Source organism: Liolophura sinensis, chromosome 10 (genome assembly GCF_032854445.1).
Source record: "Liolophura sinensis isolate JHLJ2023 chromosome 10, CUHK_Ljap_v2, whole genome shotgun sequence".
NCBI classification, from domain to species: domain Eukaryota; kingdom Metazoa; phylum Mollusca; class Polyplacophora; order Chitonida; family Chitonidae; genus Liolophura; species Liolophura sinensis.
The window spans coordinates 22,523,292-22,547,021 of record NC_088304.1 but is presented as its reverse complement, the minus strand read 5'-3'; the positions used below and the strand labels follow the sequence as shown (position 1 = coordinate 22,547,021).

General features: G+C 41.0%; 1 protein-coding gene across 1 annotated transcript; it reads left to right on the top strand.

The window, feature by feature from the left end:
- Positions 1 to 5,760: 5,760 nt before the first annotated feature.
- LOC135476999 (D-beta-hydroxybutyrate dehydrogenase-like) lies at positions 5,761 to 17,883 on the top strand. The gene is made up of 9 exons (XM_064757146.1): positions 5,761 to 6,088; positions 7,235 to 7,391; positions 8,188 to 8,312; positions 9,901 to 10,023; positions 10,635 to 10,738; positions 12,217 to 12,234; positions 12,561 to 12,647; positions 13,286 to 13,339; positions 15,434 to 17,883. The coding sequence occupies exons 1-9, from the start codon at positions 5,932 to 5,934 to the stop codon at positions 15,524 to 15,526; spliced, it is 918 nt and encodes a 305-aa protein (XP_064613216.1). The 5' UTR covers positions 5,761 to 5,931; the 3' UTR covers positions 15,527 to 17,883.
- Positions 17,884 to 23,730: the final 5,847 nt, after the last annotated feature.

The window sequence follows — 23,730 nt, the reverse complement described above, 5'->3', positions numbered from 1 at the left end:
GTTAGCTCCTGAATCCTTATGCTGTAGAATTCATTTCATAATGTCCATTTATGTACTGTTCAAATTTTCCTACGATTGCGATTGTAACTTTACAAATCGTTGAAAATTTACAATTGCCTTACAAATCCTTTGTGCAAGTGGCGTAGCTTATTTTTTTATTTCAGTTGTAAACATAATTGTTCGGTCTGAAATTGAGTGTAGGTACGATTTCTTTGCGTAATCGGCCCCAGATCACCAACACCGTGCTGTCATGCAAATTAGACAGACAGGAAGAAGCCACATCGCGCTGACGATGCATCTTCAGGGTTAACACTTATGAGGATGATATGATGGCATTCATGTTAGACGAAATCACGATTTATCTAAGTTTTCTTTTTTGGAATCGCCAAAACTCCAATGATGAAGAATCAATAAAAAAAAACATAAAATAGAGCCGAATGTACAAACTTGCACTTGTCGCATTAGCAGTTTTGCAATTCACCCAGTTTCAGAACGGTTATAGGAAGGTTTACCCAGCTAACTGAAGAGATATATGTTTATGGCTCACCCAAGAAAAAACTGCGCCAGTTGCGCACCACACGGCCTCGCTGGTCTAAAATTACTCAAAATGAGCCTACAACAACGTTTACCCGGAAAACAAAGCATATGTACAAGAAGGTTTATGTGGGAAAACATAACATATATACACGAAGGTTTATGTGGGAAACACAGAACACATACAGGGAGGTTTATCTGGGAAACATACCACATATACAGGAAGAGTTATCTTGGAAACACTGCACATTTATACCAAGGTTTACCTGGGAAACACAGCACATAAATAGGAAGGTTTACCTGGGAAACACGGCTCATATCCAGGAAGGATTATCTGGGAAACACAGCACGTATACAGGAAGGTTTATCTGGGAAACAGCACGTATACAGGAAGGTTTATCTGGGAAACACAGCACATAAATAGGAAGGTTTACCTGGGAAACACGGCTCATATCCAGGAAGGATTATCTGGGAAACACAGCACATATACAGGAAGGTTTATCTGGGAAACACGGCACGTATACAGGAAGGTTTATCTGGGAAACACAGCACATAAATAGGAAGGTTTACCTGGGAAACACAGCACATAAATAGGAAGGTTTACCTGGGAAACACGGCTCATATGCAGGAAGGTTTATCTGGGAAACAGCACGTATACAGGAAGGTTTATCTGGGGAAACACAGCTCATATGCAGAAAGGTTTATCTGGGAAACAGCACGTATACAGGAAGGTTTATCTGGGAAACATGGCACATACACAGGAAGGGTTATCTGGGAAACACAGCTCATATGCAGGAAGGTTTATCTAGGAAACACAGCTCATGCAGGAAGGTTTATCTGGGAAACAGCACGTATACAGGAAGGATTATCTGGGAAACAGCTCATATGCAGGAAGGTTTATCTGGGAAACACAGCACGTATACAGGAAGGTTTATCTGGGAAACAGTACGTATACAGGAAGGTTTATCTGGGAAACACAGCACATATACAGGAATGGTTATCTGGGAAACACAGCACATATACAGGAAGGTTTATCTGGGAAACACTGCTCATATGTAGGAAGGTTTATTTGGGAAACCCGGCATATAAATAGGAAGGTTTACCTGGGAAACACGGCACATATGCGGGAAGTTTTTTCTGAGAACACAGCACATATACAGGAAGGTTTATCTGGGAAACACAGCACATGTACATGAACGGGTAAATCAGTGAATCTGCCAAAGCTAGATCTGAACACCAACCAATTTGCAAATTTCCTGTTCAAAACGCCGATTTTAAATGGCCTAAGTATACCACATACCAAAATGTTGGCAAGTAGAGTAGAACTCTTCAAGAGTATTCACAGTTTGCTAAATGCGTAGTAAGCGCTATAAGAAAGAGAAAACTGATCAGATGCGCAAGTCAAGAGAGACTATCCAGTAGTGTTAAGAGGTCATAAGAGTTGTGTCCCCTGATATACGTTAACTATTGTCCCCTTATAACATATACTACCTTATCCTGTAACTGAATCTGCTGTTAATGGGGGTATTGAGGAGTGTATATTACTGGCACCAAGTCACCAAAAAGTAACATACCATGGACGTGCGATAACATCTCGGTCACCACCTGAACATGCACAGGGAGCCATGATCGAAGTCTGGGTCTTGTCGAGTAGCGTAGTTAATACTAGCCAAGATCCATTCCTTTCGCGTGATGATTCCTTTCTTTGTGACGTCAATCGTCTGACAATTCCTCTCCACAGCCTCCAAATCAGTTACGTTGAAAACTTTGAAATACTTTAAAAACTTTTCTGCTGACATCCTGTCGTCATAGTTATGATTTATGGCGTCAAACACGGCAGAGAAAGGTTTACCATATTCATCGAGGAATTTGGTCGAATCCGCGATGAACATTCCTGTCATAGCTGGTGCTTATCCATCCACGGCCAGTTGTCTGTCTACCGCTAGAGTTTCACACTTTGTCCACCAGGTCCTAGCATCTCCCCGTAAGCCCTTACACTCCTCATCACAGGTGTCGGATACCGACTAACCGTTCCGAGCCTCCGAGTCGGTCACGTTGAATAGTTTGAAATACATGTGGAATTCTTCTGCTGACATCTTGTCGTCACGGGTAGGCCTACGGTCTATGGCGTCAAACAACTTTCCCGATAGTCTTCGACAAATTTAGCCAAATTCGTGGTTAAGAAATCCATCATAGTTTGTAGATATCTGTCTTCAGATAGTTCTTCGTCGACTTCCAATCTTCCCACCTTTGTCCACCAATTCTTGGTGTCTTCTCTTAATCTATCAAGTTTCTCATCACCTGCTCCGTATGTCGAACAAATGTTCTTCATCAGTTGGTCGAAATCTTCCCAGCGAATGTCGCGATCTTTGTTAACGTCCAAAAACCGGAAATAACGGTGGAATCTTTCTTCCACGTTTTGATCTATAAATTTGGCCAATTTTTGAGGAACCCGTCGAAAAACAAATCACTTGTTCATACGATGTGATTTATCTCGTAAACATTATTTATCAATATCAATCTGATTCAAATGCTCTTCTCCTTTGTATATGCTAAGATTGATTTCGTTTAAAAGAATAGACAATAAATAAAACAATATGATTTATTTAGGAATAGTTTGTGGAAAGAAAAGTAAACGGCCACAGGCATTTTCTCTGACGTGCTTGATAACCATAAATCAATTTGATTTCAGGAATTCTTATCAAGACCAGCCGGAAACAAGAGTGAGTGAGTGAGTGAGTGAGTTAATCTCTCGCAGCCTCAACAGTTTTTTTCACTGTATTTTATACAAAAAGGACCTTTCTGTCTCCACCCCAGAAGGCGTCCTTTTCTGTAAACTGATGACGAACTCATCCTGAGAATGAATTTAAATTTCATACCGCTGAATAAATAAAAATGTATAATTCCTGTTCTGGTACAGGATTTCTAGTTAAACCAGGAACTACGTACATATATCGCTCTGAAGAATACCAGTCGCAAGGGGCCAAAGAATTAGCTGTTAAGAAAACTGACCAGTGTTCATGCACGTGCTGCAGAAAATAGGTTTTCCGGGATAATGCAAGGAGTGGTGCTCAATGTCCTCACATGACCAAGTGTAATATAATTAAGAGAATAGGTCTACAGGAATACCCTTAAAGGAGTAGAAAATTTTAATATTTAATTTAAAAATTCTAATATGTACCTCAAGTTGATAAATTATAAATAAAGTCAGCGCCAACATCCGCTGTGGGTGACTCCATTTTGCCTAAGAACTAGTCCTGAAGTCTTTTGTGTTAGGAGGAGAATTGCCGTCGGAAACCACCGAAGTGCGGTTCGTAACAGCCGAAGTGCGGTTCGTACATTTCCGGTAGAACTCAGAAGGTAGCGAACAGTACAGTTCGGATTCCGCTTGACGATCAGGAAACCGGAATGTTGGACGTAGGTTCCGAGTTTACACGAACAAGCCGGCAATTTTAACGAATCTCATTGGTTGAGAGGCAACACACCCTCAGCATAAATTACAGGGTGTTAAAGATGGAGGACGCCATGGACTCAGCAATTGCCAGCTTTGCCGTTTTCAGGCTTCAGATTTCAGATTTCTTTATTCACCATATCTATATATACATATGCATAAATCTTGCCTTATCGCTTTAACTTATAGTAACTACAAATATATAGGATATATTAGGAAACACAATTTCGGCTGTTCGTGTCTGCTCTGTAATTTTCTTATCAAAGCACGGAGATCACCCGAACAGACACTCACAAAACCATGCTATAAATATTACTCGAGACACACGAATATTAGAATGCCATAAGGCTAATACAAGATTAAAGAAACATATGGCGGGAGTAAAGCTCCAAGGAGCTTGATCTATCCCGATAGAAATATACAAATACATGCTATATATGGCGGACAGAGAAAGTGAATAACATCATTAACAAAGCCGACACACAATGAAACAATACCCTAGGCACAACGTTTATTTGTTATTTGCTGCAGGAGATGTTGTTTTAGTTTAGTTTTAAATAGTGAAATAGACTCGATACAACGTAGTTTATCTGGTAGCATGTTCCATTCCCTAGGCCCCGCTGTTTTGAGCAAACGAAAAGATAAATTAGAACGATATAGTGGTCTGTAAAAATCTAGAGCATGACGTCTGGTATTTCGCTGCGTTACTAAATTTAGTTTCAGTAGATGATTATGTAGACTTCTGGGGATTCTAAAAGGCTGATAAAAAAATCTGTGGGAAAGGAGTAATATCGAGTAAGTGTTCAAGAGAGACAATGGTAATATTTGGAGACTAGCAAATATTGGTGCTGTGTGTGTCAGGCGGTCTGATAGGCTTATCGTTCGAATGGCGCGTTTTTGTAATATGACAATAGGTTGTAGATGCGTTTTATATGTGTTACCCCAGAGTGTATTTGCAAGTTACCCCAGAGTGTATTTGCTGTTACCCCAGAGTGTATTTACGTGTATTGCGAGGAAAGATGGCAAAATTATGCAGCAGGCACCACCAAATAGAACCAAATGTGCTCTTTTCAGCCTATAGGGTTAACATCACCTGTCTCCTTGTGTCCTCTCGCCCAGAATTTCAAACTTCGTCATTAAAGCTCACACCTGCCCAAAGTTATGAAAATTCCCATTACTTTGATACCAAGCATGCACTCATACACAAAAAATGGCAGGCTGGCATCGAGAAAAGGCTCTACACCCTAAAATACACAGAATTATATTCGTCCTCACAAAAACAGGAAGTGCTGATAGGGTACACTGATTCCCCGTCCTACCGCAAATACGGCCGCCATCTTGATTTACAAAATGACCGAAATCGAACAAAAAAAACAAAAAAAAGTGTTATATCATTTTCCAGGGCACATAGATTGTTGATCTAGGTTACAAATCATGTTGTTTTCTCACCCAAGGAATCCAATAAAATTCAATAGCTTATCATAAACCCATGTAGTTCAAAATTCAACATTAATGAAACAGTTAAACGGATAAACAATGATGGCGGCCATAGGACATCAGTTCATGTAGATCTAGCTAGTGACCGCAGGTAGATCGTGTCAAAGAGTGTCGTGACTATTCATACGTGGGGCTGGATGTACATGAAAGCTATTTCCGGCGCAACTCTGCTGAGGTCAAAGCGACTTTGTTCCCTTGCTGTTATATGTATTGTATTGCGTGACCTATCGAATTGATTGAAAACAAGAGTTACAGTTGTTGTTAAGTGGGGTCCCTCACAACATTTTTGTTGCAGTCATCGCTCCGTGGCGCCGTCACAACTCGATGGCTTTTACTCCTTAAATCAATGCTTATTATCAACACTGTTAACTGCCGACGATTGCCGAGTTTTCTCGAAGACTGTCGAAGCATGCCCACTTGCACGTGGTACTCTAAACATTAACCCGAGAATGAAGTACGTTTCTCGTTTGCGCTTCTGCAATAGGCTAATGCAAGTCTGTTTGAAATGGTCCAGCTGTTCACGACGTGACCCTACCCTAGTGGGGGGTAGCGGCTGTGGGTTTTACCTCCCTAGCAGAAGATTCAGTGACGAGTCCGCTAGTGCATGTAAGTACTAGTCTCCGGGCTTTCCTATGTCCTGTGCATATGAGCAATGTGTAGGTCCGCATGTACGTTGAGAAGCGCCATTAGATAAAGACACGTTTATATGGGTCAGACGGACCGATAAGCTGCTCGAATAAACGGGTCAACACAAATACACTGTTTCGCGTTCGGAACGTAACTATAGTCACGTGGTACAGCTTGACCATTGAATATTCTTGAGTATGGGGTAAGATACCAGTCAAATAATGTATGCAAGGTTTAGTTGTGTTGGCATCTGCTTGGACAGTTCTATGTAAGTAAGGTTCGGTTGTGTGGGTATCCGCTTAGCCAGTTCTATATTTTTCTTGGTGCGGTATGCTGAGAGTGTACGTTTAAACGAGGGGCTTACTTGATCATATAAAACGTCACTGTAAACTCCTGTGTTACTAGGGAACGTGGATTTGCCAAAACCAGTGAGTGAGGCTGGGGGTGGGGGTGGGGGACGTAGGCTGGGTGGGTGTCAGGGTGGAAGTAGGGGTGCTGTTATGGGTCATGTGATAGTGATAGTGGAGGTGTGGGCGGTTGCGGGGGTGGCGCGGTGCGGAGTGGGATGGTTATGAAGGTGTTGGTAGGGGTGATGGTGCTAGTGGGCGTGGGGGTTTTGGACACTACCATGCACGTAAGTATATATACAGGTATAAATGTACGTTGATGCATGCACGTGTGAACTCTGACGTGCACAAATGCATGCATATATACATGCGCATGAAATCCTGTATATACAAACGTGTATGCACAGCAATATGTCTAGGCCCACCGCGACATTCACGTAGGTACGCATGTGTAAACACACGCATCACATTCACGCGCAGAGAAGATCAACGCAGCTGATATCTCGACGTATGCCCGACGAAATACATAAGATTAGTTCTATTTTTGAATACACCCCATGGTCATGGATACATGTTATGTTAATACAGCCCAGCTCATGCAGAATACTGCTCTTAACTCGAACGTGGACAACTCTACCAGTATAATTTTGGCCGCAATCGGTTAAAGGAAATATACAATAAAATACCAGTCAAATAAATAAATAAATAAAATACATCACACAGCGCCAGGCCCTATGCAGTCCTCGCCACTATAGTTTTACGGTGTAATACTCCTCAGGTCGTGACCTCTCGGGTAAGACCGCCCTTGTAACCGGGTCTACATCCGGCATCGGACTCGGAGTGGCGGAGACGTTAGCTGAACGAGGCTGTGACGTCATCGTGAACGGTCTAGGAGACCGACATCAGATACAAGCAATTCAGGACAACATCAACAGGTAGGTGTATGTATGCATGTCATTTAACAGTTATGTTTATTTCACTGGATGTTTTACTTAAGAATATTTTGGCAGGTACGACAGAACCACCGACCTTTGGTGAGTTATGAACCAACGTTCTCAGGCGTGACGGCCTGCACGCCATATTGGCGGAATACCACTGATTGGGCAGAGCCCACCCAAAACCACTAACATTCTACTTTCTGGGTCTGTGGTCTATCGCCAGGCATATAGGTGGAAGACAAACGGTGGGGCAGAGCTCAGTTAAAAAAAAATCACCAACATGCTAATTCTGAGTTTGTGGCTTGTCGCCAGGTGCCGGATCAACATCCAGGAGAACACAGAGAGCGAGCTTCACGCTCTTTTCTCACAAGATATCACAGATTTGTATGTTTACGCCAACATCCAAGACGAATTAATAGCTTGCGCAATTCAGATCCAAAGTGTGGAATCTATTGCTAAATCCTATTTTACTGTTGTTTTACGGGTGAAGCAGTTAGATAGCGTAAGACTTGACAGAAGCAAATAAATCGTCATTTCTAGTACGAGCTCCATGCACAGACAAGAAGAGTTAAAGTAAACACATTTGTATATTCCTAGGGTAACATAGGCTCACAACTTTAGAACCTATGTTACCCTAGGAACCCAAAAGTGTGGAGGTTTGTTAGGGAATAGATAAGATGCGAAGTTTTTGATGTAACAGTTTGTCAAGCTGATTCTGCAGTAGGGAATAAAAATCTATCAAAGTAATACGTAAATATATTAATCGATGTGATGAAAATTATATTTCTTCCAGGAAACATGGCGTAAGATGCCATTTCGTTGATGCAGATCTGAGTCTGGAATCTGAGGTGACCCGCATGTGTAACGAAGTGGCAAGAGAATTTCCGAACGGTGTAGACGTGTTGGTGAATAATGCTGGTAAGCCTTTATACTGACGGCTTCTGTATGGGGTGAGGAAACATGAAGATGCACACGATGTAAACGTGTTGTGAATAACGTTGGTAAGCCTTTACACTTACAGCTTCTGTGTGGGGTGGTGGAAATATTAAGATGAGCACGGTGTAGACGTGTTGTGAATAACGTTGGTAAGCCTTTACACTTACAGCTTCTGTGTGGGGTGGTGAAATATTAAGATGAGCACGGTGTAGACGTGTTGGTGAATAATGCTGGTAAGCCTTTACACTTACAGCTTCTGTGTGGGGTGGTGAAATATTAAGATGAGCACGGTGTAGACGTGTTGTGAATAACGTTGGTAAGCCTTTACACTTACGGATTCTGTGTGGGGTGGTGAAATATTAAGATGAGCACGGTGTAGACGTGTTGTGAATAACGTTGGTAAGCCTTTACACTTACAGCTTCTGTGTGGGGTGGTGGAAATATTAAGATGAGCACGGTGTAGACGTGTTGGTGAATAATGCTGGTAAGCCTTTACACTTACAGCTTCTGTGTGGGGTGGTGAAATATTAAGATGAGCACGGTGTAGACGTGTTGTGAATAACGTTGGTAAGCCTTTACACTTACGGATTCTGTGTGGGGTGGTGAAATATTAAGATGCGCACGGTGTAAAGGTGTTGTGAATAACGTTGGTAAGCCTTTACACTTACGGATTCTGTATGGGGTGGTGAAATATTAAGACGAGCACGGTGTAGACGTGTTGTGAATAACGTTGGTAAGCCTTTACACTTACGGATTCTGTATGGGGTGGTGAAATATTAAGATGCACACGGTGTAAACCTGTTGTGAATAACGTTGGTAAGCCTTTACACTTACGACTTCTGTATGGGGTGGTGAAATATTAATACGTACACGGTGTAGACGTGTTGTGAATAACGTTGGTAAGCCTTTACACTTACGGATTCTGTGTGGGGTGGTGAAATATTAAGACGTACACGGTGTAAAGGTGTTATGAATAACGTTGGTAAACCTTTACACTTACGGATTCTGTATGGGGTGGTGAAATATTAAGATGAGCACGGTGTAGACGTGTTGGTGAATAATGCTGGTAAGCCTTTACACTTACGGCTTCTGTATGGGGTGGTGAAATATTAAGACGTACACGGTGTAGACGTGTTGTGAATAACGTTGGTAAGCCTTTACACTTACGGCTTATGTGTGGGGTGATGATGTCAGAAAACACAAACAATCCTTGTCAATCTTTGTCTCTCACAATACTTTATACACATTCATTTTCTTTATGTAGAGTATGTGCAACATGATTCTAACTAAAACCTTAAAACAAGTTTTTTGATGAATGATGATTAAATAGTTCCGCGGGAGGACACAAGTGATGAGGCTAAGCCTAAATAGCCTACGTGTGTCACATATATGCAAAGCGAAAGGTAGAAAGCGACGCATGCGCTGTAAGGAGTGTGGCATGAACTGAGCTGGAGGTTTTCCAAGAATAAAGTGCGGTAACATAATAGTAGTTTGACTTCCGCTCTCGCGAAACAAAGAATTGTTCAGTCGAACTGAACAGCTGCTCAGCTTTGTGTTTGTCTTCTTTCAGGACTACAGCATGTTTGTCCTGTAGAGGACTTTCCTGTAGAGAAGTGGAATTTACTTGTCGCCGTCATGCTTTCCGCTCCGTTTCACCTCATCCGATCATTCCTACCTGGAATGAAAACCAAAGGTAATCCGAATGTCTAATACGTTTTCATTTTTCCATCTCTCATATTAGTGCTTTTCCATTCTGTTTGCTTTCTCTTTCGTTTATTACAGCCGCAGTATGTAAATAGATACGGGTCTTGTGCCACAATGTTTTTTTTATGAACAACGCAACATTAGCACTTATAACATTAGTATATGATCGTTTGCACCTTTTTGACAACTCCAAATATTTTGAATACCCTAATTCTTCTAAAATTTGGGACAGATATTATTAGTGTTGAAAGTAGAATATTACATTTCTTTACCAACCTTTTGGAAATTAAAGACTTGAGTATGTTGTTCATTGGATGATCTAACCATGTGAGGAAAATATTCCTGCTACAATTCCATATATATTGGCTAAAATGAGTAGACCAGGTGTCCCAAAAATTAAAAGAAATAGGGTATCCCAACATATAAGTCCAAGTATAAATTTTCTTATATCATCCGTTGATTATGCAAACCAAGATTGTTTCTGTCGACGAACAGAAATGAATGCCTTGCAATATATAGCAAATTCTTTATTACGGAAATAGGCCTACATAATTTATAATGATTCATATACGTCGTGAAATGTTGACATTTTCTCTCTAGGGTGGGGCAGGATAATCAACGTAGCGTCTGTGCACGGGCTAGTAGCCTCTCCCCAGAAATCCGCTTATTGTGCTGCTAAACACGGTGTCGTGGGGCTGACCAAGGTAGGGTTTACACGACAATGTTAAAACAAAGGAAGACTCTATGGAAATAAAAGCCCATTGCCTATAAGTTTTAATTTTTCTGAATTTTTGGTTAAAAGTTAAAACACTTCAAAATAGAAAATCAGCAATATCATAACCTTTATCGTGTCTCACGGTAGCTTTATACTGTGAGCCTTTACTTAGATATGTGATTTGTTAACCAGTGAGAAAATGGAAATCCGGGAAATCCCCATGTGCCAATGATTTGGTTGTGCTATGTGGCAGTAAACTCGGGAGAGCAATGTGAACATGGAGATATATTGAAGGCTGCACAATATCACCTTCATCCATTGAAGAGCTCCAAGCCTAACGAACAAATCACGAGGCACGCATGACTATTTGCATTTATACTGGTGTACCGTACTCAAGAATATTTCACTTATACGACGGTGGCCAGCATTATGGTGGGAGGAAACCGGGCAAAGCCCGGGGGAAACCAGCAACCATTCGCAGATTCTTGACAGACCTTCCCGAGGGAGTTTTAACTGGCAAGATCCAAGAGTTTCCATGTATTTTTTTTTCTTTTCGGTTTCCTCCATACTAGTAATGTGTCCTTGGTAATTCACTAGGTTTAGCTGTGTCAGGTTAGATCAGCCTCTACATGTACGAGGTTATTTCACTGATGTTTACAGAACACTGTCTGCATGTACAATTCCCACATCCATTCGTCTGCCTCATTGTGTCTACATGTACAATCCGCATCTCCATTGTTCTCTGTCATTGCGCCAGCATGTTGAATCCGCACATCCAATGTTCTGTCTCATTGTGTATCTGCATGTGCAATTCCCACATCAATTGTTCTGTCGCATTGCCTCTGCACGTACATTTACAATCCCCACAACCATGCTTCTGTCTCATTGTGTCTGCATGTACAATCCCCACAACCATGCTTCTGTCTCATTGTGTATGCATGTACAATCCCCACATCCATTGTTCTGCCTCTTTGCCCCCATGACAAACTTCTGTTCCGTTGTGTATGCATGTATAATCCCCACATCCATTGTTCTGTCCCATTGCATCTGCATGTACAATGCCTCATTCATTGTTCTGTCTCATTGTGTCTACATATACAATCCGCACATCCATCGATCTGTATCGTTGTGTCTACATATACAATCCCAACATCCATTCTTCTGTCTCATTGTGTCCACATATACAATCCCAACATTCATTGTTCTGTCTCATTGTGTCTGCATGTACAATCCCCACATACATTGTTCTGTCTCATTGTGTCTGCATGTACAACCCGCACATCCATTGTTCTGTCTCATTGTGTCTGGATGTACTGCCCCCACGTCCATTCTTCTCTCCTTGTGTCTGCGTGTACAATCCACACAACCATGCTTCTGTCTCATTGTATCTGCATGTACAACCCGCACATCCATTGTTCTGCCTGATGGTGTCTACATACAATCCTCACGTCCATTCCTCTGTCTTAGGCAGTAGGACTGGAAACGGCTGGCAGCTACAAATGAATTATCGCGGGTTCGAACCCAGCTGACTCCGGTTCGGTTTCAGTTTCACCTGTGAGCATTTTCACCCGACTGCCTCTGGTTTCATTTATCCATAAATCCGAACGCCGTCGTTATAATTGAAATACTGATGAACGTTTGGAAAAACGCCATTCAAATTGATCTAATAACTGATTCATGAATTGAGGCCTGTTATTAGCGTAAACGATAGAATTTAAAATGTTCATTTTGTGATATTGTGTACATGTACAGGCACCTTTATTATTTATTAGACATTGTGTATATGAGATGAATTCTAATAACGTTGGAATATAACTGCAGAGATTTGTGTTGTAGTTGCTCAGGGTCAGATAAGGACAGTTAGTGAACGGGACAACGTCTCATTTCCGGACGCTAAGGTACCTGCTGATGCATTGTGGGATTTTTCATTGTCTTTTTCTTCTTGATTATAATTAAATATACTCATTGTTTTCGTCAATACTGAGACATTCTTTGCATTCAGGCACACTTATTCAACATTGTTGAAAGGAAAGTAAAATCCCCAAAATAGAGGGCTGATGAAAATATATAAAATATATCTCAAATATGAAAATTTATTTGAAAGCCTTTTAAACAACTTTCGGGGGCCTCCGTGGCTCAGTTGGTTAGCGCTCTAGCGCAACGTAATGGCTCAGAAGTCTCTCACCAATGCGGTCGCTATGAGTTCAAGTCCAGCTCATGCTGGCTACCTCTCCGGCCGTACGTGAGATGGTCTGCCATCAACCTACGGATGGTTGTGGGTTTCCCCGGGCTCTACCCGGTTTTCACCCTCCATAATACTGGCTGCCGTCGTATAAGTGAAATATTCTTGAGTACCGCGTAAAACACCAATCAAATAAATAAATAAATAAACAACTTTCAACTTTCTTTATTTCCCTTAAAACCGTACAGCCATAAACCTCGCTTTTAGGTTCCACTTTATTCATCTTTCATTGGAATCCGAGTTTCACTCCCCTACACCCAATGAAATGTGTCTCTATCTGTACTGTCTTTGTAGCTACGCTTGCTGGAAACATTTCAACCCACCAAAGAATTTGTGGACGTTTCTCAAGTAAGTCTTCGTGGAATTTCAAAAAGCATCATAAAAAAAGTTTAGATAAATTTACTAGTTTTTCGAAGAGAAACACAAGTCAGCCGCTAAATATGTTTTCGTCCAAAAACAATGTAGTGCTTCCAAAATATGAGGAATATATGTATATTAGCACGTTAAGGCGCGTTATTGACGCCATTACTGTCAGCGGGGCTCGCATTTATCAAACGTCTTAAGTCAAAGCTTCAACACAGCTACAATTAAAATGTTGTCTAACTTAAGTTTAAGGCAGTTTCATCATCCTTGTCGCATTTTGATGCGATCCTAGGCTTAAATAAAAATTTCAGATGACTTTAAATTTCTTATACCTGATGTAACAAAATCAAAATATTGTTTGGCAACGTAAATTCTGGGTGAGTTATTGTACAACAAAATTTCTGCTAAAGTAACGAAACGTAACATACCAAATTGAATGATTAAAATTTGGACTTAAGTCTAAGATCGTCCCGTGATCCCGGGACCTGGGGCCTTGAAAATAAGACTGTATTAACATCTACTTAATATTGAGGAGAATATGATCACTGGCAGTCAAGCGAACATTGCTTATTGCCGGCTTATTCACCGAAAGCGCCGCTCTCGTGGCAAGCGATTGACCCTTAACAGATGAGGCCTCGAGTTCATATCCAACGCTCGCTTGTTCGGTGGAGGCCTCGCAGATTCCTAGCAAAGTATGGCTGTTTTTTTCCCGTCTATGTCTCGTTTTCTCAGAAGATAAACTCGAATGTTGCCTTGCACGTGAAACACTCCTGCGTACAGCTTTAAAGCGAAATCAAATGAACAAATCGATTTATTGGAAGGGAAACATCGCCATTAATGGTTGTGTTATTGATTTCTCACCTTTCAAGTTTGTTAACACTAGCAACTGTCATTTACCGTCGTACTGTATAATCCCGTTTAACTTTCATAGCCGGTGTGATGAGAAATGTTGTAGGGAAAATACAACTTCGAATCATGCACATTCCGTTATATTTGCAATTTTCTTGCCTCAAAACAGATGCAACCCTCTCCGAAGGTAATTAGAACCACCCTGAAAATAACCTCTATTATAAGGTGTTAGCGCGCGCGAATGTGGGTCAGCTCCTCTAACGATGACGTAGTACCGAGCACACTGACTAGTGGTATTAAAGGGTCGGTCCAACTGATCTTTGACTATCGGCTGCAAAGTATTAGATTTTAAACGATGCCATTGTTACGTTTTCAGGATCAACATACATGGTGTGAAAATGATTGTGCTGTAGCGTAGTGGATGAAATGAATTTTCTTCTGACTTCGGAGAGAGTAAATCTGTATTACTGAACGTAATTTCGGTAAATCGGAGCAGTACAGTGTTTTGTGTTCGGCAATGTTTGTCTCCCGAAGAAAGAAATTCTCACACTTCCCGAAAAAAACATGAGTTTGCTTGAACTTAACACTTTGTGGAAACGGGATCATTTTGTATCGTGTAGCCAGTGTGTGTGTGTGAACAGACAACACTAAAAACATTTCTCTCAAAAAAAATAATTTGACAGGTATTTGATGAACTAAGTATCGTGCTTAACAATAACGATGCTCTAGGGGAGGAGGGGGCTTACATACCCACAGAGAATTAAGCCTTACGCCGCAGTACACTTTAACACTGGAACTACGTCGGAAAATCGGTTTTCACCACCTCATACACGCCCTCAAAGGACTCTGTTTGGCTTCCACGCCTCCACAAGAATGAGTGACTGGTTATGGTTTAACGATAGTTGGCCAATATTGTAGCCACAACGTGGCCATGTATATACTAAGGTTGTATTAGTAAATGATATAATTGAAGACTTACAGCATAAAAAAGTAAAACCAGGGCAGTGATAGTGTAATAGCTGGCAAATGGCCACACGTAACCGGTGAAATACGACCTCTTGTCAGTTTATCCTCAGTCAGGGTTTTATTCTAACTGTTCGTGTAAATGCATAAATAGTAGCAATGTCAGCTCCTGTCAGACAGAATCTAGAATGCGTACTTTATACTGGGTGATTTAATACGTGTTTTAATACTGTTTCTTACAAAGTTTTCTGTTTGTTTTTTGTCCAGATCGCAGATTTAATCCACTTCCTGTGCACGCGCTCAGCTGACCAGATTACCGGCTCAGCCTTCACCATTGACGGCGGCTGGACAGCGCGTTGACCTTCAGCTGACTTTCATATGACCATAATAAGCACGATTCGGAAAGATGTACATCTCATGTAACGTTTGCCCCGTAGTTCTTCGTTGACGTCCGCTTCCAGGTTGCTTTTTGGAGACCTGTTAGATTGGCAGATGCTATTTAGAAAGTGATTTTAACCATCATTGTCACCGTTATTAGGGATTACCGAGATTCTAGAGGAACTTAATTGACAGTAGATTTCCCGGGTTCTGTCCGGTCTCCTCCAACCATAATGCTGGCCGCCGTCGTATAAGTGAAAGTATACGAGTTCTTAGTACAGAGCAATCGTCCTGCCCAACAGAGTTTACCCAAAACAGATAGCTGACTGGCAGACTTTACTGAGCACATGCATTATACTCCACTCCTGTCCTTAGACGACATGATCGTCCGTCAGTTGAAGCTGTGTCCCTTCTGATCAGTAGAGGGGTAATGCATGTCTGTTGTAAATCCTGTTAGTGTCTTCCTCCATAGCCTAACGGTCATTGTCTCAATGCAATGCAATGACCCAGGTGCCTTCCACCAATGGGGAACGGACAAAAGCGCAGGTGGACAAACACCACGCGGACAAACACCCTGGAGGACAAAACCCCGAGCGAACATAAGCCCCTCGATGAATATTAAGTGTGTATGGTAAATGACATACGTTGTTTGCTTGTTTGAGAAAACTTCTCCCTGAAGTGACGTTTCAGATTTTGATGCATGGTATGCAAGCAATAGGACCCTTTCGTACTCGTTCAATCTCCATGTATTCTAACCGTTATTGACGACACTGGAAAGAGCTAACCCCAGAAAACGAAAGAAAGACCTTTCAGAGTGTATGTTCAAAAACATGATGCCAAAAGTCATTTTTCCTGATTTCAGGGAATAATATTTAAATTTTAATCCACGCATTGAATATAGAATGCTTCCGATTTAATGTTAAGATCACCGATTCCTTTTATTTATCATAGGCGGCCATCTAGCGGATATAAAATATATATATAAGATAATCAGTAACCTATGAAAAAAACAATATTTTATTTGTGACCTATAATATGATTTGGTTTAAATTTCTAAATAATCGAAATGTTTAAATACAACTGTTACATTGAACACATAAAGTTGCACAAGATGCCTGTAAACCCATTCGAAATGCATATCTGACGGCAGCCGCGAGGTGATACTGCGAATATACAACATGCTGAAATATTTCAGGCAAATAAAGTTAGTATAATGGACGAATAAACTTATATTTGCTCGATGAAAAATATTCGATAATAGTATTAGAGACATCACAGACAGTCATGTTTGGAGATATTGTTTTGAAAACGTATGTGTACAACACTTATGAGAGGAAAGCTGTTGAACCCGTGTGACAGACTGGGTTACGCTTTGATGACAAAACCGAGTGACAGACTGGGTTACGCTTTGATGACAAAACCGAGTGACAGACTGGGGTAAGCTTTGATGACAAATTTTCAGATGGAAAACAATTCACACTGTATGAAATCCCCATCAACTAATATTTAAGATCATGTTTCTTAGACTGTCGGATATATTTTGTCGGTTAATTAAGACGACGGGGCTTCGCCCGCCGAGGTTTTTGTCCGCTGGGCTTCTGTACGTGTGGCTTTCGTCCGCCCGGGCTTCTGTTCGCGGGGCTTTTGTCCGCGGTGCTTCTGTCCGTGGGGCTTGCGTCCTGGATTCTTCATTAATGCGATCACTGTGAGTTCACGCCCAGACTTCCTCTCCGGAAAGTCAATTAACAGCCTGCAGACGATTGTGGATTTCCTCCGGGGTCTGCCTGGTTTCCTCCCATCAAAATGCTGGCTGCCGTCGTATAAGCGAAATATTCTTGGAAACCTCTACGGTGTAAAAATGCAAATAAATTAATTTTAAAAAATAAATCCTGTTGGTCGATTGGTTCAAAACCCGAAGCCGTTTTATAAGCGCACAGAACATGACCTGACACTTGCTAGAATCGGTTATCCAGAATTTCTACTCCTGTCACGTTGATGTCACCACGTCTTTATGGATGCATCTGGGCTCAGTTTAACAAAGCGACGTATGGCATTTTTTGGCGTACATTTGTCGTACAGTTGCCCTATTTGTTCGATTATTGTACATGTATCACATCGTTATGAAACTGGCCACATGTGTCCGTGTAGAGCTTTTATCAGAACATCTCTGCCACCAATACATACATGTTCACAACTGTAAAAAAATAGTATACAGTACAAAATATATGATTTCCTTTATGAATGTTGTGTAAATTACAAGACAACTTTGTATACAATTATGTACATGTGAACTGTATTTTATGCCTGGAAACAGCTGAATAAATTAGCGAGTTTATGACACAGAGAACCTGTTACCTGTTGGTTATATCAGGTAGGCCTTAGCAAATGTACTACTGTATCAGTGAGATTATGAAATCATTAGCATTGTCACTGTGTTGTTCATCCTTTTTGTTTAAAAAACTATATATTCAATATCACATGTTATCACCGGTATTATATAAACATCTGCTGACAATTCTGTTGCTAATGTCAGTATAACTAAGTGATTTCTGGTGGGTTGAAAAAGATAACACCATAGCACAAATGTACACGGACCGATAAAGTGTCCCGCACAAGGTTTTGAAAGCTTGCCACACCGCATACCACAATCCCCCTGAGTGTATACAATAAATCTCGTCTGTGTACACGACAAACCCTGTCAGCAAATATAACAAAGCACGTCAGTGTAAATATAAGAAACCCCAACTGCGCATACAACAAACCTCATTAGTATGTACAACAAATCCTGTCAGCACATAAAACAAACTCAGTGTGTACAACAAACCCCATCAGTATATACAACACACCCCATCTGCGCATACAACAAACCCCATCAATGTATGCAATAAATCTTGTCAACATATATAACAAACCACGTCAGCATATATAACACACCACGTCAGCATATACAACAAACCCCGTCAACGCATGCAACAGTTAAACCCCATCAACGTATTCAACAAACCTTGACAGCGTATACAAAAAACCACCCCGTCAGTTTATACAACAAACTTCGCCAGTTTAAACACCGTTAGTGAGGGCAACAAACCCTGTCAGTACATACCAAAAACTCCGTCAGCACATACAAAAAAAAAAAACAACCTCATCGCATACAGCAAACCACCTCAGCCAGTGATAAAACATACCCAACAAAGATTTTGGTTTGCACACAACTTAATTTACGTCGAAAACTGCTTGAAATCGAAAACTACCGTTGTCTGTATGCGGTGAAATTTGCTGAGCGATAACGAGAGCGATAACGTAATTGGATTGGTGCAATGTTTGGGACTTCACGTGATTTTCCACATGTATGTATAAAGGAGGTCAGCGCCATTACTGACATGCTTATAAAGCTGTTATAGCCACCGCTGGCTCGGATGATTAAACTCTGACTGGCTGCAACAATCAGGCCCTTGACCTCAGAGGTCGCGTATTCAAATCCAGCTCATGTTGCTTTGGACGCGGTTTTATTTCAGGAGGTTTGTCAGTTACCTAAAGAGGGTAGATGATTTGCTCTGGGCACTCCCTGGTTTTCTCCACTCATCGTGGTTAAAGTGAAAACTGGCAATCACATAAATAAATAAGTAATTAAATAAAATAAAAAATGCACACTGGTGACTTATTTATTTATTTATTTACTTGATTGGTGTTTAACGCCGTACTCAGGAATATTTCATCTATACGACGGCGGCCAGCATTATGATGGCAGGAAACCGGGCCGAACCCAGGGGAAACCCACGACCATCCGCAGGTTGCTGCAAGACCTTCCCACTTACGACCGGAGAGGAACACGGATAACTAGTGAATGTCGCGTTCGACGTCATAGTTTACCATGTACCATGTATACAGCTGAACGATTCATTTATGTCACCTACATAATAATAACGTTCATATAAGAATATCATTTATCTTGTAAGGCTGTCCATCATGGAGTCCTCGAGAAATGCAATGCCGTATCTGTAATTGGATCTAAATATATGTATGTCCCGAGGGCTTCCTGATGTACATACATATAAGGTCTACCTGTACACAGCAATCATGATCCCCGGGTCAAAATCTGTGCACGAAAACAGGCTTGGACCGTCTTGATCAGATATAGTACCTCTCACTCACCACTCATCCCCTACTCCCACCACAGCAAACGCTCCGCACCTTTGATTGTTTAATAGTAACGAAGGTATGTGAACAGCTGGTACTGGCAGGTTTTCTTGACGCACACTGCTAGTGTTCACATGAACAGCTAGTCTTGCCAGGTTTTCTTGACTCACACTGTTAGTGTTCACATGAACAGCTAGTCTTGCCAGGTTTTCTTGACTCACACTGTTAGTGTTTACATGAACAGCTAGTCCTGCCAGGTTTTCATGACTCACACTGCTAGTGTTCACGTCAACAGCTAATCCTGCCAGGTTTTCATGACTCACACTGCTAGTGTTCACGTCAACAGCTAGTCCTACCAGGTTTTCATGACTCACACTGCTAGTGTTCACGTCAACAGCTAGTCCTGCCAGGTTTTCATGACGCACACTGCTAGTGTTCACATGAACAGCTAGTCCTGCCAGGTTTTCATTACGCACAGTGCTAGTGTTCACGTGAACAGCTAGTCCTGCCAGGTTTTCATGACTCACACTGTTAGTGTTCACGTGAACAGCTAGTCCTGCCAGGTTTTCATGACTCACACTGCTAGTGTTCATGTCAACAGCTAGTTCTGCCAGGTTTTCGTGACTCACACTGCTAGTGTTCACGTGAACAGCTAGTCCTGCCAGGTTTTCATGACTCACACTGCTAGTGTGCACGTGAACAGCTAGTCCTGCCAGGTTTTCCTGACGCACGCTGCTAGTGTTCACATGAACAGCTAGTTCTGCCAGGTTTTCATGACTCACACTACTAATGTTCATATCAGGCCACAGTTACCTTCAGGTACAAATTCGAAATGCTGAACGTGCATTTTTTATACATAACAAACTTTACGTGAAACATAGCATATATATTTTTGTTACATTTCTGCTGTTATATTTACAAGATATTGATCTACCCCGGACACTTGTATCTGAAGACAAACGGGACCTCGCTGGAGTACTACATGTACACGGACAGCTTGGACCATTCATTTATCATTATCAATAATTCTTTTCTGCAAATTGATTTTCCGGTGAAATATTAATGTAAACCGATTATCTTCCTTACTGATATGTGAAAACTACGCGAATCAATAATTCATTTATCCAAATTGATAGTGTTTTCATTAATATTTTCCGGCTTAAATTTAACGTAAACCGGTTGATTGTCTGCCTTAATGGTATGTGAAAATTACGCGAATCAATGATTCTTTTATCCAAATTGATAGAGTTTTCAAAGATATTTTCAGGGTCAATTTTAATATAGGCCCCTTTAATTATCTTCCTTACTAATATATGAAAATTACGCAAATGATAGATACAAACTGTGTTAAATCAAGGCTTATCCTTACAGGAGTGCCAATATTTTCTCTCAGGTCGATTTCCAACCTGCTCATACTGCCAGATCGTCTGCGAAAAGACACAAAGGCTTCCCCGGTATGCGGTTGAAATTTATATGTAACAAGAGTAGCCGATGAAACAGGTCAAGCTTAAATATTCGTTGCTAAGCATCAGCCTACATTATACTGTTAAATGGATAGGATAATATCCTTTGACGTCTAATGTTGATATTTCAAGCAAGTTTTCTCTCACAAATTATACCGTGAATATATGACAGTGTCTACATATACATTTATTACGAAGCTAAACTGATAAACATGTGACCTCTTTCTCTATATAATTGAACAATTGTACGAAATAAATAGCGTTGAGCTTTCATTAAAAGAAAACTGTATATAATCTGTACAGATTTACAATAATTTATGTACACTTAACATATAGTTTAACAATATTCGAAGAAATATATATGTAGAAAGATTGTCTTGTGAGTTTCAAATTAATCAACCCCTTCCAACACCTCTCCTTATTAAGCACTAAAAAATAAAGTATTTTAAACTTGTTATCCTATTCGACACACAACGCAAGTTACCACTGGACCAGTGCGACCAATGAGTTAGAAGCTATGAAATATTATGGTGAATGCAGAGTTCCTCTGAACTTCCATATTATTTATTTTTTCTTTTTTTATTTATAAAAAAAGGTCGAGTGAACCAACACGATACTTCGTTATATATTACTACTCCCTAACTAGACACTGAAAATGTGAAAATGTTTTTGGTTCGCGCAATCCTATTTTTACTACGAAGGGAATTCCCATACAACGCCTTATAATAGCAAATCTGGTTTTGACCCTACCATTGTCTTTTAATAAAACAAGAAGTATAAATCTGATCACTCCAATTTTTCGCACACATGTTTTTTCAGTAATTGTACTTTTTACTTGTAATTTGACTTGTTTACGTGTAATTTGACTTGCTTACTTGCAGTTCTACTTGTTTTTCTGCATGAAAAAACATTACATCTCACTGCTGCACCGAAGTGGGGCCATTTCCTATCTAGTCGCATGGGGTCCTTCAGTTCTCATTTACAAACTGATAGATAACTGAACATGGTAATTGCTTATGAATAACAACGCCTTATCTATTATACCGGCCCCCGTGCCCGATGTGGTTAGCACACCAGCACGGCGCAATTACCCAGGGGCCCCTTACCAATGCGGTCGCTGTCATTTCAAGTACAGCCCATGCTGGCCGTACGTGAGAAGGTCTGTCAGCAGCCTGCGGCTGATCGTGGGTTTCGCCCGGAGTCTCTCCGGTTTCCTTCCACCATAATGTTGGCCGCCGTCGTATAAGGGAAATATTCTTGAGCACGGCGTAAAAACACCTATCAAATAAATAAATAAATAAATGTTTATTACACAGTACACGGCGTCTGTGATAAATAAGCAGCTTACGGTTTGAGACCTTTATTGGGGTGATCATTATAGGTCAGAACTGATGTGAGCAGGATACATACTGCTTCTGTTTGGACCACTGTCCCTTCACCAATGTGGTCGGGAGTTCGAATTCAGCTGTCGGTTGACCTCCTTACTGAATACAACTTATGTCTCATCCATCAACCCACGGATACCAACGCTTATATAAAAGCCGCGTACACACTCAAAAGCGCAGTAAATAACTAGAATGATATTGATAACACAGTTTTCATTTTAGATCTTGTGATTTTAACAGGCACGAATATGCATTCTAGTGTAAAGCAGTGATTTCCTTTTCTAAGCAGGTTAGTCAACAATTGACGGAATTTATTGATCGACGATGGAAACAAGGTTCCGTTTCTATTTCCGGTTCCTGGACGTCAACAAAGATTGATTCCTTACTTGGGAAGATTACAAAGGCCTAATTAGAAACATCAGATTCGCATAGGGCACGGGTGACGAGGAGCACGAGTGTTTACGGAAAGGCACGAAATGTTGGAGTCAGTTTGAAAACCTAGTGAATGACTAACAACAGTTCGAGAACGGACTTGTACAAACTATGATGGGAATCACCGCGGATTCTATAAAATTCGTCGAAGACAATCATGAATCTTTCTCAGCCATATTTGATCTAATAGAGCGTAACCATGAGGATAATATGTCCGCAGAAGAGTTCCGTGAGAACTGGAGTGAGGAATGGATCGTGGTTAATACTCACTACGCCAGGTGACACAACCAAAACTTCGATTATGGCTTTCCGTACAAGTTCAAGTGGTGACGGAGATCAATATCGCACGTGGTGTGTTACATCAGACTTGTTTGGTGTCAGACATATACATACGATATAACATCTATCTATCTACCAACAACAACAAAGGTTCACATTCCGCCTGAATAACCCAAATACGCATGTCACATCCGAGCGTTAAAGCACAGCCAATTTTGTGCAGTTTACGTGAAGGCTGTGTGACGCCTAAATTTTTACACTGACTCGTACATTTCTTTCAACAAGAACACTTTGAGAACTACACACATATTACTTAATGAAATGAGCCAAATCCTACGCTATCGCCAAATTCCGAAGTGTTTGTAGAATAAGTATAAATGATCAATCGCTTGTATTCGTCCCCGGTTTGGATCTTTCTGAACATGCGCACTGCTGCGCACTTGAAACCGTATGGCCTATGGATGTACATGTATATCACGGGACACCACTC

Bases quoted from the DNA above. Each gene is read 5' to 3' on its own strand.
- LOC135476999 (XM_064757146.1), top strand. From the start codon at position 5,932: ATGAAGTACGTTTCTCGTTTGCGCTTCTGCAATAGGCTAATGCAAGTC. The intron at 8,313-9,900 runs GTAAGCCTTTAT...GTCTTCTTTCAG, and splicing joins CGTGTTGGTGAATAATGCTG to GACTACAGCATGTTTGTCCT. The intron at 10,024-10,634 runs GTAATCCGAATG...TTTTCTCTCTAG, and splicing joins ACCTGGAATGAAAACCAAAG to GGTGGGGCAGGATAATCAAC.